Raw genomic sequence first — 17949 nt, forward strand, 5'->3', positions numbered from 1 at the left:
TTATGGTAGAACAGTTCTAAATAAACACCAGTAATACTCAAGGTATGAGAAAACATCCATCAGCAAAAAGATGAGTGCTACAGGTCTTGCTCACAAATTAAATAGAAGGAGTTTTACAGAGTTTTATCTATTTCTTTTCACTCCAAGCTGTTGACACAGGCTCTTCTTCTAAAGCCCCTTTTCACTAATTGACAACATTTTCCACTACTGCAAAAACTATCCCATATACAATAGGTACCATTACTCTTCCACCTTCACAGTCTGTAACTAGCAGGACTGAGAAAGTCCAGACCATTCCAAGGAGCAGCTGCCATTTGCTACCCTGTACTGGGGCAGGGGCCAGGGAGGGTGCAAGTGTGAGACACCAGCATCTCCAAACAGCCAAGCTTTCATGCAAGACACAAATGATAAATCCATATATTCCCCTCTCAGTGGTAATCTCTTTTTACTCTCAAAGATAACCCAGAAAGTGTAAGCAGTGTGCTAATGCTGAGAGCTGCATGCCTGGCTGTGGCAGCGAGTCCTGTGCTTGTACCCTTTTCTCTGGCCAACTGTTGACTCCCGTGGAGCTGTGATCTCAGTTCCGTCACTCTCTGCCAGGTTCCAGGTCACCTGTCCCAAGCCAAGTCTTCCCCTGGGCTGTCCCTGATTGCACAATGCTGCCACATGAAGCTTTCTGGCCAGCCAGCTAGCTGAGTCACTCATTGGTACACTGACCATGTAGCTTCTGGTGTGGAGAGCTCTCATGGTGTGAAAGGCGATGTTATCAAAAACATCATTCCAACACAAACATTAAGTGTGTGAGTGACATGAAGCACATGAGTGTTTTTGCTAGCTGTCACTGGACTCTTTACTCACTTCAGGGTATCACAAGTTTAACTGCTTTGCATAATCACAGCTGAAGCACATACCTGAGAACAAGAAAACTTTGTCTCTTTTCACAAAAAGTTTTAAGGCTGCTTGGACAGCTGTCTTGCCTGCCTTAAGTGATCTATTAAAAAATCTAAATTGCCTCTTATTGTTTTTTTAATATTTCACAGGCAGTGCCTCTCCAGGCCTCCTAACACAAATAGCGTGTCTCCTTGTGGCTTTGTCTGAAGAAGAGCTGTGCTACACATCCTGCTGGACTAATCACCAATTCTGTGTCTGCTTACAATATCAGGGCAAGGGACTGGGTTGCCCAAGGTCAACCTTTTTGATTTTTCTTGCACCTGAGTGCTAAATGCCTGCATGCAACAATGAGAGGCAGTGCAGCATCACCTCTGCTTCCAAATGTCTCTCCCCACAGATGTGAGGCTCCACTGCTTCTCAGCTGCCCAAACCCTTCACTTCTCCAGTGGGAAAGGGGGAAAATTCATTTGCCCTTCAGGATCCTGCATGCTACTGGCCAGTCCCATCAGGGTAAAACAGCTCATGTCTGGTACAGCCCTCATTTTGGAGTACTAACTGTGATCAGACATGGACAGATGAAACGTGGTTACGTGGAAGTGCAATATTCCTCCTGCCCAGACTGAAGGTTAAGACAGGCTGTGTAGCTCACCAACCACCATGAATGGGGCTTGTCTCCACTGCCAAATGGATGCTAGTGCTGAAATGCCTGCTCTGTCAACAGCAAGAGGTGGTAGATCTAAAAGGTTTATCACAGCCCATGCTTCACAGTACAGGTCTGCAGGACATGTTTGTATCACTGAGGGGCTGAGAGCAAGCTATTGAGCTGGACTCTTTACAGGGCTTATCAGCTGGGAAGGGCAGGGCTGCCAGCACAGCCATATGGCTGCTGAGATGACTGGGCTCAGCTCTGCCTGTACCTTACAGCCTGCACTGAGGTTTTTATGGGCAGAGCTGTGGGTTCTGCCTGCCTCCTGCACTACAAGCACACAGAAAGGAGAGCAGATCAGATCGTGGCTGTAAGTCAGTACATCTCCCAGGTATCACCCAAGCCCTTGGCAAAGGACCTGCCTTTCCCTTTTTACAGCCAGAGAGGAACTTCAGCAGTGGTACCCCACTTTCCTCTAAGTGTCCAAAACTCTTCAGCAGACCCACTTGGCCTACACTCCAGCACAGAGAATTAAAAACAGCCAGGGGAATAAAAGTGCCCTAGGACCACTGTAAATCTTTACTTCATGGAAAATCTTATCTTGCACATGAATATGAGCTGTGAGTAAATTTAATGCATGGATTAAGTACTGTACAGTCTCCCTCATGATGGGCTTTTCAGCCTAAAAAGAACAAAAGAATAATAATGAGTGTTGTGTTTGGGTAGGATTGCAAACAGCTGTTATTTACAGCTGGACGTTCTCCATTGCAAATGTATCCAGCAAGCAAGTTCTCCTGGGTTAGTGGAACAGACTGGAAAAAAAATTAGCTTTTAACTTCAGCCTTAAGGTCAGAGTTTTGGAACCATGGGAGTCAATAATAAAATCTATTTAGCTCAGTGGGATTAAGCAAATTTAAGACCTGGCTTAACCACACTGCTTACTGTTAAATAACAACAGAACACACTGGATATTATAGTTGCAGGCATTTTTCTTCACTTGAAAGCTATTCAGGCAGTGGATATAGGAGACAATTGAAAGTATACCAGCTCTATACCATTAAGGTATATGAGTTAAGTTCCTGCTCTTCTCTGTCCCAGAAAGTGAGTAATCTGTATAGTTTTACCACTTTACTGAAGAGCACAATAAAATTAAAACCAAGCTGTGCTGAATAAACACCGAGGGCTTTTCATGAGAGAATGAAAAGCTAATGGGGCCAGTGCATCTTTGCTGACAAAACAGTCAGTGCATGTGCAAAGCAACCTGTCTTCTGGAAGCAGAAAAGCTGTTTCAGTCAAGCTTCTGGGTCACTAATCTTTGTGTTTGCACATAAATCTGCTGGGGGTTACTGTGTCATTCTGACAACAAGACTGAATGTGATACACTACAGAAATCAATGGCTAGATTTAAAAACTTTCTCTTTTATGTTTGTTTAGTTTTCTTTCTTCATCTTTTAGTTTAGCTGTTACCTCTTTAACAGAACCTGAAAGCAGGAACTGCAAGAGGAACTTCTGGAGAGTATTTTTTAAAAAAAGGGCAAAACTACTGAAAGCTTTATAGTAAGCTGCCATCTCCCTTATTGCTGGGAAGTGCTGGTGTGTGGCTGGGAGCTCTGAGTTGCTGCTGGGACACAACTAATGAGCAGCAGCATCACAGGCATCCTTGCTCTAGCCAAGAAGAGACAGAAACTGCTGTCACAGTGGGGGATTTTGGCCCCCTGCCCTCCCATTTGCTCGCTGAAGTGAGGTCATGGGTGGCAGGGAGGCAAACCCCCAGGGTGCACCCCCAGCCTTCCCAGCTCCCCCTCCAGAAGATGAAGGAGGGTACCCTGGCAGCCAAATTTCTAGAGAGCAGGTTGGAAAAGCTGTAGTCCCTGAGCACGCTTTTAGGGCCAGTTAGGGAAATATTTGATCATAAATCCTAAATCTGAGCCACGATGGCTATTAATACTGAGGCCCTTCTGCTCTGTGGATGAAGGCAGCCTGCACCCAGCTACCTCACCACCTCTGAGGGGGTAGGGAACATCTATCCATCACCAGCACTTTTCTTTCCAGGGAGAGAGAAATCAAACTGCAGGATTTGGGGTTTAATTACCTCCAGGGCCACTCCTGCAGGAATGTTCCACATGCGGCCCAGGGGGAGAATGCTGTGAAAAAAATCCCCATGTTTCCTTTGGTCACGGTATTGTCCCCACCAAGTGCAACATCTGCTTTGCCTTGGCAGTGAGCTTGCACACCTCCAGGGAGAGGGGCATAATGCTGACTCCAACTCCACTTTCTTTTTGCATTCATTCCAGTTACAGCAAATACTTCTGAGCCCTATAACTGCGCCAGCAATTTCACCCACATCCCATACATTTTACTCTGAATTTTTTTCCCCTTAAAGCGGGGCAAAAAATTCTAAACAAAACAGTGTTTGTAAACTTGGAGAGGGAAGGTCAATAATTTTGGCGGTCTTACCCTCCGAGCAGAGAGAAATGTTATTCATCCATGCACAACATATAATTCAGCCTAAGTGACAGGCTCTGCTCTGGAGAAATCCTGGCCTGAGCTGGCTTCCAGAGTCAATTACCACTTATTCCCAGGGAGGCGGGGGGCTGGGGGCCAGACGGAGCAGAAGGGGCTGCCAACAAGACATGGGGAAATTTACTCTGTGTCAGCCTGCATGACACAGTACCTCATTTGTGGAAAAATGTAAATCTGCTAGTTCTTTTTCACAGGCACTAAAATGTACAGTGTCTCCTCCCCCTTCCCTACCCCCTTTCCCAAAACTGGAAAAGAAATCAGGACCGTCTTAGAAAGCTACCTTATATTTCAATCAATCCTCTTTCATAAAAGTCATTTAAGGTAAATACCTGTGCAGACCTACAGCCCAACTATAACATTTACTATGGCCCAAATCCCGAATTCCTCACTCAGGCAAGTTTCTCATTGAAGTTAATGGATTTTTTTGCTTGAAAAAGAGCTGAGTAAAACCTGAACACTAAGGATTTGGTCCCCTGCTTATCTGCCTGGAGCACTGCTGCAGTTCCAGAAGAAGTGAAAAAATTAATTAAATTCCTCCAAAATACCAATCTCTTAAAACTTAAGGGGTAAAAAAGGGCATTGTTTTTGTGCATAAAACATACAGAGAATCTCATCAAAGGAAGAGTAATTCCCGGGGAAAGGATTTGGAAAAAGTCAAAAGAGAACATCTCGGAATAAATGAAGTACTTATTGTTGAGAAATGAGCTCAGATATATCTCAGCAAACTCTAAAGCTCAGAATTTACTGCATCATTCATGCCTTCTCCAGTAAGTTTCTTATCTCTCGTTTGGTATCACAACAAGGGATTCTGCATACTCTGTATGAAATACAACAAGACTGTGATTTTTGCAGTAATAAACTCTACACATGCATGACAAATCCAAGCATGCAAAATGTTTAACATCCCAGTCCACAGATACTTTGGGGACAAAATCCGATTATGAGTTATATGCCACAATAAATAGGGCTCAACGTTTCATAAAGCAATTTATAGTTCATAAAAATGACAAAATGTACCTGTCAGATAGAACGCGGAGAGCAGATCTCTGTGCTGCCTGCTGGAAGAAAGGGCAGAGATGTTTATTTTATATTCTGACTTGAAAATTACGAGCACAATCAACACTTTAAAAAATGCATTACACACATTTTTGTCACATGTCCAAAATGTTAAAGTACGAGCAAAGTAGCAGAGAGTCTATAGTCAAATGGACATTCCAGCCTAGTAAATGTAAGAACACTTTGTTTAAAATGCCAGACCCCAGAAGATTGTCCAAGCACCGCACAGTATTTGAGGTCTGAACTGCTCTATTTAGACAATTTTTTTCTGTAGGTCCCTGAAAACTCGCCAGGGCTTGGTTTTCTGCTTTTCCCGTTCCCCGCTTCAGCACTCCCACTCCTTCTCCTTTACCATTAGTCTCCTCCCATTCTTCCACAGAAACAAACATCACATATTTGGTTCCTCTGCGATGAATTATAAATTTTGCCAAGCTTGCCAGAGCTGCTGCAGGCTTTTCATGAACACTGCCATGTTGATCTGCTGGCAGCATTTGCCTCCACAGTACAGGGTTGACCTTTTGCTGGTTTGAGCTTCAGTTTTTGCCTAGTACAACTCTTTGGATGCGGTGGGGAAACATGGTTCTTGTGTTAAGCACCAGGTCTGGGAATGGAAACTGTAGCCTCTCAAGTTTAATAGGACTGCAAAGCATATCCCTGAGCTAGTCTGCCACTTTACTAATATTATAATTTTATTTTTCCCCCTCCTTCAATCATTTCAAGTGATGATTCATGGCTTTGGCACAGTAATCAGCTGCTAAGCAAAGATGAAATCCATAATGTTTTGAAAATCTGCCTTAAAGACTCCATTCCACTTGGACATGCCCAGAGTGACCTATCCTCAGCTGCACCTGTCCAGGCAGTGCCTCACATGGCACAGAGCTAAGCAGTACAGACAGTCAAGGGGAAGGGAAATTAAAGTTTATTTTCTCATTGCAGTTACCAGTAAATATGTTTTGAAACTGTTCTTCCTGTCTTAGCAGCCTGCTGGGGCCACCATCCCTATTTCCAAACAAGTTAGCTGACTTACAGGCATCCTGCTCAGCACCAGAGAGTATGGATGTAACCCTTCTGGCTTGGCAAAAATGCTGCTGACAAATTGCAAATAACAACTTGAGAAAACCTGACTTGTGGCTGCAGTTATATTGTATTTCACAGAAAGATATGAAATGATCCCTTGAATGGATGCCTGAAGATCTGCCAAGAGTGGGAAGAGTTTCCACTTGATTCTAGAAGCAGGATTTCTTCTCTTGGGACTTTCTGGAATAACTTGTGCCCGCTGGGTTTCTGGGGAGGTGTAGTTTGATGTGTATCACCCACCAGATTGGCAGAAGACACAGTGGCATGGCCCACACGAGAGTTTTTCCTCAGTGTTGACTTTCTGCAGTGGGTAGAGAACCTGTTGGAAGGGTTGGAAGGTCTCAGCAGCTCAGTGGGAGTTTTATCACGGCATGGACATATTGTTTTTAGTGTTAGGAAAATAATATGGCAAGTCTAGTATTTTTCACTGTTTCCAGGAGGTCTTACTATTTCCATGCTCTTGTATACAAAACTATCCATGCCACTGGCTATAGGCTTTAAAGAGTGTGCAGCCACTCTCCAGTCCCATGGGGTGGCATCATTTTTCCTCTCTCCTCTGCAAGGGGTTTGTTAGGACAATGTCACACATTCTCGTAAGTTCAAATTCAGAGGATACTCAAATCTTAGGTTTTAGAATGACTTATAGCTTAAACTCTTTTTAAACACCCAGGGCCCACAGGGGTTCCTGTGCTCCCATGCCTAATCACTCCCACTAGCAGGAGGCTAAGACCAGTTCGAATTTCAAGCTGCCCAGCTTCAGTGCTGAGGCCTGCACTACATTGCATCATTGTCTGCAAAACTCAGGAGCTTCTCTCACTATCTGAGCCATTTTCCATGGCCAAGTTGTGTAGACAGCATTCAGGTCACCTCTTTTTTTCCTCCCACGTCAGCCAGGGCCAGTCTTTCCATCTCACACAGCCACTACATGGCAGTGCTGTTCAAGACACATCTCATGTTTCCCACTCTTGGCTCAGGCCGCCACAGGTGCTCATGTGGCTGTGCAATACAGCAGGTTAGAAAACTGATCCAATCAAAAAATAACAATTTTCCTTCTTTTATTTATTTATTTTTTTTTTTTCTCCTATGTTATTTCTAAGCTAGATCCCTTTTCTGAGCTGCTTCCCCTGGGAGAGGATGTGACATCACAGGGTGCAGTGTGGGAATATGAACAGCACTGGGGGAGGAGTGGAGACCTTTGCTGCTGACATTAGATCATGACCACCAGTAAGGTCACTTCCACCTGGCACTGCTTCCACTCCCTTCTGGAGTGGGTTCAGATGACAGGCAGGGACACAGAAAGAAACGTACAAGTGTGTTTCAGTGAGATGATTCTACTTTTTCAATTACTCTCTCATTTAAAGTCCTTTAATAAACATCCTTCTTCACTGAGGTGCAATGCAGATTGCATGGGGCACCTCAGTCTTCGTCTGGCGGTCACACATTCTCTAAATGAGACTATTGATTTCTTTCTTAGACAGGCTGGAAATACAACTGTGTTGGACTGCATATTTGTGTGACCCCCTGAGTTGGTAATGGCCCCATTTCTAAATGATGGGGAATAAGATCCAGTCACAAGTTTATTCTTCCTCCCTGGAGAAACAGATCTATTGCCTGCAATGAAAGGCAGTTAGCAACTATCCAGCAATTTTAATTCTAGTCTATATTGCTCCCCTCTCCTGGAGAAAGTGAGATGTTGTAATTAAAGGTAGTTAGCAGTTCCCTAGCAAGTATAAATACTTGCAGCCACTAATTACAGTCTGCTCTCCTGTTCCCCTCCTTGCCACAGGACTGGGCTACTCAATTTAGGGGAAAATATCTGCCCTCATCTTCTTGCTAACAGTTTGTGATCCCATTCAAACTCATTCAGGAATCCCCATGGAGGGTTATGACCCATAGTTTGAGGAACTCACAGCTATAGAAACAGTTTTTTGTGATTTATTATATTTTTAATATGCTGGTATTATCTATCTAACAATGTAAGCAAAGGGGTGGTACTTAGTATCATATAATGCCTGCATGACTATTTTTTTAATAGCTACATTTTGATTGCGCTATTTAATTTGCATTTTATTTTACATCGTTAACAACTTTACTGAGGCCAACTCATCATCCATCAAGAAATCTGAGAATATGTTCTACAGTCTTTATTATTCCTGGAAGTAGGTTACTATGCTGGTTATAGAAATTTGGGGTAAGAAATAATTTTGATATTGCTGACAGAATTTAAATATCTCCAAGACTTGGCACTAAAAAGTGCTTTATGGGAAGCTTAATATTCTCTTGATAAGTGGTAGAATGTGTTCACTAGCAAGGAACATAATCTTGAATTTTCAGTTCTTAGAATCAGTGGGGTTACTAAATGGAGGAAGATTCTCCTCAATATGAACATGGATATTGGAGGCCAACTCACCACATAGTAACTTAAATGCTGAGTAGGAAGCAGGGAAGGGAAAAAACCAATCACTCAGATGTCTCAGGTACTTGAGCTAGAGAAACCAGCCACAGTAAGTGAGTATGAATTATGCTGTTTCACTACATCAAGAATTGCAAATTGCAGGACAGTGGCTGGTTAGACTTCTTTGATCCCCAGCTGAGTTGGTTCAGATACATTTAGGGCAGATCTTCATTGATCTGTCGATAGTCTATTAATCATTCATGGAATATTCTAGCTGCACCCAAGACTACTGGGACAAAACAAGTTTTCAGCCAGCAGTAATCATGGTCGGGTTCTTAGCCTCCAGAGATTTCATCTCCTTTCTCCATCCTTTATTGCAATGAGCCAGAACTTGGGAACATATTTAGGTTTCAGTGTGTGTTAAACGAGCTACCAAAATTAGCTTGAAGTGTGACAAGTTGCAATCTGTTGTTGAAGGGAAATCAGAGAGGAAATTAAATACTTTTATTGTAATTGGGACTGAGCAGTGAGCTAGCTCATTGTAATTGGGACTGAGCAGTGAGCAGAACGGGTTGAATACAGCTATTGAGATGGAGATATAGGAGTGTTAAGAGGGTTCCCCAGAAATCCCTCTTTTTTTTAATTTGTTGCAAAAGGATTGCTTCATAAACTGCTGGGCTCACAGGCATTTTTGGATAAGAAACAAATGAAAACTACTGAAGTATGTTCTGCAGGGCTTGGAAGACTGTCTTGGAGGCACTGCGGGCTGACTGTAGATGCATTTTCCTATACCTCACCCACAGCAACCTTTGGCAAATAAAAGCCAATAAACTGGCTGTTGGCAGATTCAGGCATTTTGCTTTCCATTTTGCCTGTCCTGTGGATTAAGTGTTGTTTTTGTGAGAGAGCTCAGTTATAGCGATTGTATGGAGTTACACGAGCTACAGCAGAGACGTCCCTGAGATGGCACAGGTGTACACGTGGTGAGAGTTTGAACCATTTCTTTGGGGACATGCTGCCTGTGCATGAGCAAATTGCACAGCTTCCAGACCATCTTGTTTGTCTTCCCTGGGTGGTAGGTGCTGCCCTGGAGCTGTGCAGTGAACCATTTATGCTCTAAGTCAGCAGCTCTCATATTAGCAACCACCCAGAGTGCTGGATGTCGCCCTGTATTGGACTGCAGTTAATGAGCTGTAGACACACTTTTTCCAAGCCAGGGTTAAGGAAAGATGTCATTACTATATACTGCCATTTGGGAACCAAACCAGGAAAAACACTTTTATATCTGTCTTCTTTCACATTTCACTCTTCACATGTCTTCCACATTGATTCTGTTTTCATTTCTAAAGGTTTTGTTTGTTTTTAGCTTAAATGAAGTTTATTCTAAAGCCAGTGAAGCCAGGAAGAAATTTTTGTCAAGGGCACAACCTGATTGCATGGCGCAGTTTGGGTGATGGGACTCAACAGAGTGGGTTTTTTTTTTCTGCTTCAAACCTGGGTGCTGTTGTGGACCCAGAGCAAAACTTCTGGATAATTCTCTTATTGTGAACCACAAGCAGAGTTTTCCACCTTCCATGCTAAGATGAGTTTATAAACACCTCATTGTGCTGGAAGTTAGACCTGTGCCTGTGAGACAGAGCTGCCCTGCAGCCTCCCAGCTCCTCTCCCTCCCTGCCCAGGTGTTTCCAGGCTGTGGTCCTGCAGCAGCCCTGCTCTGGACAGGCTCAGCTCATCCTGTGGGTATCTTTCACTCCAAGCCATGTTCTCCCAATGTGTTAAGCATCTTTCTCCCATGTCTTGAAATCCTCTCCAGTTTTCAGCGTTCTCCTTGAAGAGTGCAGAGCTGCTCATCAGGGCTGAAAACAGAGGTAATGGGAACCTCCTGCACCCACAGACTTGCTCTGGTTAAATGCCCAGGAGTATCTTGTGGCCACAGGAAGTTGCTCAAGCAGATCAGGTCAGGCAATTTATCATAAGTGATTCCTGACATGCCTTCTCTCACTGCATCATTCTGTACTCCCCACTGCTCCTAGGGGCTTTGCTTGAGGATTGCTTTCCAGTGTGGATTTCTGAGGGATTTAAAATCACTTGTAAACTGCAGCTTGAGTGTTTCTCTGTAAATTTGCAATATAAATGTATGAATGTGATTTTCACTGTCGGGTTCATATTTATTTAAGATTTACAGACTGTAAGAGTTAAAAGGGTCTTCCTTTCTTCCCATTTTGGAGTTGGTTATCATCAGAGCCACATCTTTTAAGAAACTGTAAAACTCCTTCTGGATTTCATGATTTCTCTGAGGCCTTTCAACACCTCAGTATTAATTTTTCACCCTGGAGTTTTATTATTATATTCTTGGCATACATTGTTCTTTCTACTCTGCTTTGCCCATTAATCCTTATTAATCTTCAGGGGCAACACAGTCTAGTGACTTGGACATGGCACCTGGGAGTGAAAGACCCAAGTGCTAATCCTGACTTTGCAGCTGACTTGCTGTGTGGCTTCAAACAAGCCACATCTCAGTCACAGTCTCCCTGTCAGTTCTAGGGAGATAATAATTCTTGCTTAGCTCTACCTAAATACCTCTCAGGGGCATTGTATTAAGTAGTTAATACTTGTAAAGTGATTTGGATCTCTAAATTGCTGTATAATCAGCATGGGTATTAACCATACAGAGAATTTTATAAATCTGTAAATGCTGAGTCTTCTGTCCTGCATCTGCTCAGATTTTTCCTGCAGTCTAGCCCCAAAAAAACCAAGCAAGGTTGCAACACAGATGAGCTAACTTTAATCTTTTCCAGTGGAGATGAGCAGAAGAAAAATCCTTGTTATTTTACATTAATAAAATGGTTAATTTCCAATGCCAGTGTTAGGAAGGTCTCAGTCATTGCAAACAAAGCAGCAGTCACCTTGGAAAACCCCTTCTGTCTCAACAGAAGTAGTCTCCTTATCCAGGAAAAAGTAACTTGGTTGAAGTGCTGCTTGCACTTTAGGCTATTGCAGACAAGAATTGTCAGTGTTGTGCCATGGGCTTTAAAAGATTTATTAGGAAGTATGAAAGCTCAGAAATTAAAGTAGATTTTTTTTTGAGAAGTCCAAATATGTGAAAATAAGGGAAAGACTTAAATTCTCCAAATAGTGGTAACACTTCCCAGGAATATGCTATGTCAATCAACTGTGATGCATTTGCTACTACCCAAGTATTTGCTTGGATTGTGCAAGGAAATAAAAAAGAAGACAGGAGTAACATCCTAGGCTGATTGAAACCAGTGGTTAAACTCTCACTGACTTCAGAGGAGGCAGTTTCCATCCTAGATGCAGGAGAAATTGGTTCCAATGGTTCCTCAGTCTCTTTTTCTTAAATGGTAGTTTTGATGGATTGGCTTCTGAATCTTTTTACTTATTTCTCATCATGTTCTAATATAGTTTCTACTCCCTTTATAATGTCTTTCTCCCCACAATTTATTTTCTTCATTATTTTTTTCCCCTTAATCTCTTTCCCCTTTTTGTGTTCACTTTGTTTTCTGACAGGCTCTCAGCTGCCTCTCTCTATTTCTGCTGTCTCCCCGCTCTGTGCACCACATCTCCCTCACACAGCTCCTCATGCTGATGGTGGTGCTGGCATCACCCCTGCCCAGGCTCAATGGCCAAGGGGACAGAAGTGAGCTTGACCTTCTGCCTTGCAGGGAGCTAGAGGCAGCTCCTGGGGAGGCTGCGAGTGTGTGCATGCCTGAGCGTGCGCACACGTGTGACAGAAACACAGCCTTTAACAGCTGGGATGTTACAAACAGCACTAATTATTAGTGACTGCTGGTTGTTTAACCCTTCTCTTGCAGGCATGCTGGAATGCGCTTGCCTGAGGGCAAACAGAGCTTGGTGGCCAGGCTTGAGCAGGACCAAGGCTCAGGCACAGTGTCTGGCTGCAGTAGGGGCTCTCTGCAGCAGGAGGAAAAGTGCACAGCCTGGAAGGCTTATGAGAGTCATGGACAAGCAAAATCCAGCCTGGAAATGTTGGATCTAATCCTTCCTTATGCCTCAAGTTAGCCAACACTGCTGAATTGATTGCAGTAGGATTCGTTCCCACGCCAGTCAAAACAGATGTTGATGCAGTAATTCTACTTCACAAGGGGAAAAAGTTCTAAGAAAATATTTCAAGAAGATGGGGTTAAGAATATTACATCAGATACAGAAAGAAGTCTTGGAAAAAAGTGATATGAGTGGAAAAGGGCAGGCTTTGGAGATTTACCAAGCTAAAACTTAGCTTAGTCACAGCATCCACATGAAGAGGCAAGGAAGATGCCCTTACACTTTAAATTTAATTTCCTGTCTATTTCAGAGTTTTGCTACTAAGAAGCATGCAGATCAAAGTGCCATCTTCAAATGTCCCCAAATTTTGTGCAGGTCCAAGATCTGAGCAGGTTTTAACTTTTTTCACTGTCATTTATAGTGGTGGCATTCAAATTTAGAGCTTGATCCTGCTTGCCAGCCATAGAATCTGATTTTGTAAGATAGGCAGTGATGTGAGCCAAGTTGGCAGGACAAGACTGAGCTCTTATTTTGTTTCATCTGACAGTTTCAGTGAGGCAATCTTGGTCTTCTTGTCATGCCTTGTGGAAGTGCAAATTTAGATGTCACGGAGATTTTAAAATCAGAGCTGGCAAACTGCAAAAAACCTTGGCTCAGCTGGCTTAAATCTTACTCTAGATTCTAGTTAAGTTGGATACCAAAAGAATTGCTTCTCTAATACACAGGAAATAATGGACTTACCCAAGTTAAGTAAGGCTGTTACACTGCCTATTCCTCCAGTCTGAAAACACACTCACATTATAGGGATAGGGGGCTGAACAGAGCACTTGGATTAAGTAAAAAAAAACACCTGAGGTTCCAGCCATTCCTTTACCCAAAACTTAATTTTTTCCACTTTTGCTTATCTCTGATTTGTGTGGTTTTGGTTGCAGTCAGACTCGTGTATAGCCAGACTTCATGAAATAAGTTTTCTGTGCTCAGTGGAGTGAAAAAATTCTCATCAGAAAGATATTTTCCTCCAAGTTTGTCAAGGCTTTTTTTTTTTGAGAGAAATTCATTTGCAGAAATGATGCAGGCTCTGTGCTTTTTCTCCAGACCTGAGTGTTCTCATCTCCTTTTTCACTCATTTTCCTTTCTGATCAAGGATCAAATATTGCTCAATGAAAAGGTGAATAAAAGGGATTACAACACTAAAATTACAAAATGTGGTTAAAATATTTGGACATGGCATATGTGAAGACAATTAGCACCGTCTAAAATGGTTCTAACAATGAACAGGGCTATGCAGTGTTGTGTTGCAATTTGCCCAATAAAACTTTTCTCTCCAGATATTCCTGCCTTGGGGCTCTGCTCAGTTAATCTTTCACTTTGGAAAGTGCTCTCCTAAGAGGTCTACAGAAAGAAAGCTTTGCTCCTTTATCAATTTGTTTCACAATTCATTACAAATGGCTTCAAATTAGCTGAAATATTACATTTCATATGCAGAAGTACTGTTTATAATGACTCTACTAAGAATCATTTCTTTGGGGAGAAGGTAGATATGTGACTGTTCATTTCAGTATGATTTTCTTCTTTTGTTGACTGTTGCTCCATATCCAGAAGTGAAAGGGAAAAGTCCCACACCAATTGCCATTGAGCACATAGAGGGACTTTTGTCCTGTTGCAGTGTTGTGACAGATTTGGCCTGTCCATAATGCCTGTGCTGCAGACAGTCCTGCCAGAAGGATGCATTTCCAGCAATGCACCTGGTAACCCTCAGCGCGTACATGATGGGAACAAAACGTAGGCAGGTGTGTTCCCATGGGAGCTACTAGGGTAACTCAAATCAGCATCAGTTTTTATGGCTGGCCCATGAGCAGGGTGATGCTGAAGCATGGACAAGTCCTCCAGGGCCAGCAGCCCACCCCGACTGTCCCTGGGCTGCCATGGGTGGGAGGCAACCCCAAGATGCCCAGGAAGGCACCAAGCTGGGTGGGCTTCCAGCACCCTATGGGGCTCCAGTGGCCAGCCAGATCAGGCTGACAAGACTTTCATTTTACTGTGCTAAAGCTGTGAACTTTCTGAGGCTGCTCTTCCCCTGAGGTCTACTGTGAAATGACAAGGCTTTCTGTTCTTCTTGGCTTGCCTGCGGAGGGGCTGGTTTCACTTACACCGCTCACACCCCGCAGGACCAGTCTGTCCTTGTCCTCTCTTGAGGAAGGTGGCCACTTGCAGGCAAATGCTGCCTGATCTCCTCCTTCAGTGCAGGACACATGAGCAAAATGAAGGAACGTGGGAGGATTGATTGCTGCCTCCCTGTGCGCCCTGCAAGGGGGGGGGGCATCTTAAAACTCTGTGGTTGCCTGCTGCCACAGGAGAGTAGTCATACTATTTTTTCTTTGAAAAGAAAAATCTTGTGTCTTCCCTTTCGAGACCAGCCAGGGCTAGAGTGCAGAGCCATGTCCCTGGGAGTGTGTTCTGATCGCTTCTTCAACTTCTGTTTATACAATTTTAGAAAATTTTGGCAGGAATCAAGAGCACATACCAGGGTGTTGGCTTTTATGAATCTCGTGGGATGTGAAAGTCAAGCTGACTCGATGAACTTTGGTTACATATTCCAGACAAGCACAATGACTCTATTTATTCAGACTTGGCAGCCAGAATGCAGATTGACTCTGTGGGTAATAAATTTTCACAGCCACAAAACTTCAGCGGCAACCAACCTGATCCTGTGCAAAAAAAATGCATATGAGGAAGCAGACTTGGGCTGCAAAAATATGTTAGATTATTATTCCATGTATGTGTACCAGTCAGCTAATTTATTTGGTTATTGATTGACATGAATTGCACAAATGATGCCAGGGATCTTTCTCCCTTTAAAGGAATTATTTTCTATTACAAAATGTTCATGTTTTTAAAGGACATGTGAGGGGGGGGAAACAGAATTGTTCACATTACAATTGAAAATCTCCTTTTAATATTTCACCCAAGACTGATTTAAGTTATCCAGTGACCTCTACGGAGAAGAGCAGGTTATTATAATGGGGACTGTTTCATGTGCTGTGCCACACTTCAAAGAGCCAAAAGGCAATAACCACTACAATTCAGTAGTCTGAACAATCTTAAGTACAATTTTGACATCTTCATGCTACAAAGCTTCAGATGCTTTCTAGGAGAGATGATGATGAAATTATTACTTTATGTGTTATAAATCAGAATGAATTGGCTCTTTAACTTGCAGATTTATGTTAACTACCTTGGTATCTGCTAATTGCATGCTCTTCAGATATTGATTGAGGATTAAAAAGTATATTTTCTTCAATCTGTGTGGTGTAAAATATGCCAACAAGAAATTTTCTCTCTGCATATTAGATCCTATGATCACTGCCTGTAAAATTGAAACGATCAGTTTAAATGGATAAACTATGCTCATTAAAGAGGAAAAATACATTTATGTAATTAAAATTACGAGACTAATATGTGTGGATAATATAATTACTGTGGGTGCACATGTACTCAGCTCAAACCCAGCCTCTTTGGCTTCTCCTGCGTCTGTGAATCTCAATACCTTAATTGCTGGTGTTGAGGGAAGGGCTGGGAATGCTTTGCCCACTGCAGTCTCAAAGCTTTTAATCATGCCTCTGTCTTGCATTTGGCCTCCCTCATCCATGGCTCACATTCCTTGGTTTGGTCACAGCACTCCAAACGCCAGCCCTGGGAGCACAGAAGCACCTGTCCCCCTTTGCACCACTTCAGAAACTTCCCATTTGCTGCTCGGCAATTTCAGACTTCAATGCAAAACCTCCTCCAAAGTTTTCAAAGTTTTTCCCCTGAACTTCCCCATTTAGAAATCAGCAAAATTAAAAGCTTCCTAGCTTATGTACTGCTCACCTTCAGCTCTTTGAGAAACTGGACTTCTTTAATGAGTCTGCTAAAAGGTTAATTTATTACATGAGGAATATCTGGGAATCTCTCATGTACTGTTCCTATCCATTAATCTCTGATTTTTTTTTTCTTTCCTGTTTCTGAGCTCAGGAGATATGAGATTAAAGAGCCTCTGAGTTAGGAAGTAAAAGGAAACGAGTTCTGCTGACATTTAAACACAGGTCCATCTGAGCAGTTATTGGAAGAGAGAATCTGTGTTACTCTTTTTTGTGTCTATTTCCTGCAAGGTGGATAGAAAGGCAGTGTTTTGTTTTTTCAGCAGGTATATTTATTTAGGATTGTTCATTAAGCAAACCTGCAGGTCTCAGCTAAGGTTCTACAAAGCATTTCATACAGCAGGAGCCAGCCTGTGCCTCTGGGAGATTTTTGTCTGTAGAGCCAAGTTAGGAAAAAAATTGTGACTAGGAAAGGGGACCAAATAAATAAGTAATTTCCAAAGGCTGTTCATGCAGGGACCTGTGATGATTAGAAGATTAGAAGTGAGTCATGGGATCTCAGCCCTGCTCTTTGCTGTGTGGGTGGTGAGCTCTGTCCTGCTCTGTAGGGCTTGCTGGAGCACTGAGGTGACAGACCCAGCCTGTATCAGCTGCATCTTGGAGCCCTGGTGGCTGAGCAGAGCCCTGGCACAGCACAGAACACACAGAAGATGTTAATAATTACCAATCATAGTGCTAAACCAGAGGTCCCTGTGTGCCTGCCAGATCAGCAGGACTTTTCCACAATCCCTTCTCTGCCTAAACCTACTCATGTTCTTTGTGCACAATAAACACTTTCACATGTCCTTTTCTGCTTGCTATGAAGCAAACCAGAATTTTTCTCTCTGGCTCTCCCAGCCTGTTTCACTCTGACATGCATCACTCAGGATCCTGTCTCCCTGCCTGAAGGACCTCTCTGCTGGCCAGCAGCTCCTGCCTCCCCTATCACCCAGCCCCTGGCTGCAACATCATGGCCCCTTGGTCTGCTTTTGTTACTCTTCAGACATCCCTTCTATCCCTCACTTTACTTTGTCCTATGCTGTCTGTGAGCTCTATTTTAAACTATCTAGACAAGCAGGAAGAGTAATTAAATGTGAAGTGTTTCAGGATAAAATATGTTAAACAAAAAGAAATTGAATAAATATGTAAATAATAGAATCTATGTGCTGCATCTTAACACCAAGAAGCTCAGCTCAAAAGAGATGAGACAATGGTTTAGTATAAATATTTAAAAGTTTTGATTTACCTGTTGTGTGGAATATATTGTAAAATAGAGACATCTAATAACAAGAGTTAAAGAAAATCATGTCTATCCTATGAACCTAGAATTATCTGTATAAGTTTCTGAATTTCAGAAGTCTGGATATCCATACAGCCTACCCATCTAGATACTCCAGCTACCCATGACTGAAATAATCATATTTGAAGCTCACATGGCT

The 17949-nt window shown here is 42.8% G+C and overlaps 1 protein-coding gene across 1 annotated transcript in view; it reads right to left on the reverse strand.

Annotated features, from left to right (window-relative positions):
* The window catches only part of AFF3 (ALF transcription elongation factor 3), a 266456-nt gene that overhangs the window by 65203 nt on the left and 183304 nt on the right, over positions 1-17949 (reverse strand). The window contains exon 9 of the mRNA XM_058825605.1: positions 5078-5118. Coding sequence (XP_058681588.1) covers positions 5078-5118 — 41 coding nt within the window. The remainder of the gene's footprint in view (positions 1-5077; positions 5119-17949) is intronic.

The sequence above is a fragment of the Ammospiza caudacuta genome, chromosome 2, assembly GCF_027887145.1.
Source record: "Ammospiza caudacuta isolate bAmmCau1 chromosome 2, bAmmCau1.pri, whole genome shotgun sequence".
Classification (NCBI taxonomy): Eukaryota; Metazoa; Chordata; class Aves; order Passeriformes; family Passerellidae; genus Ammospiza; species Ammospiza caudacuta.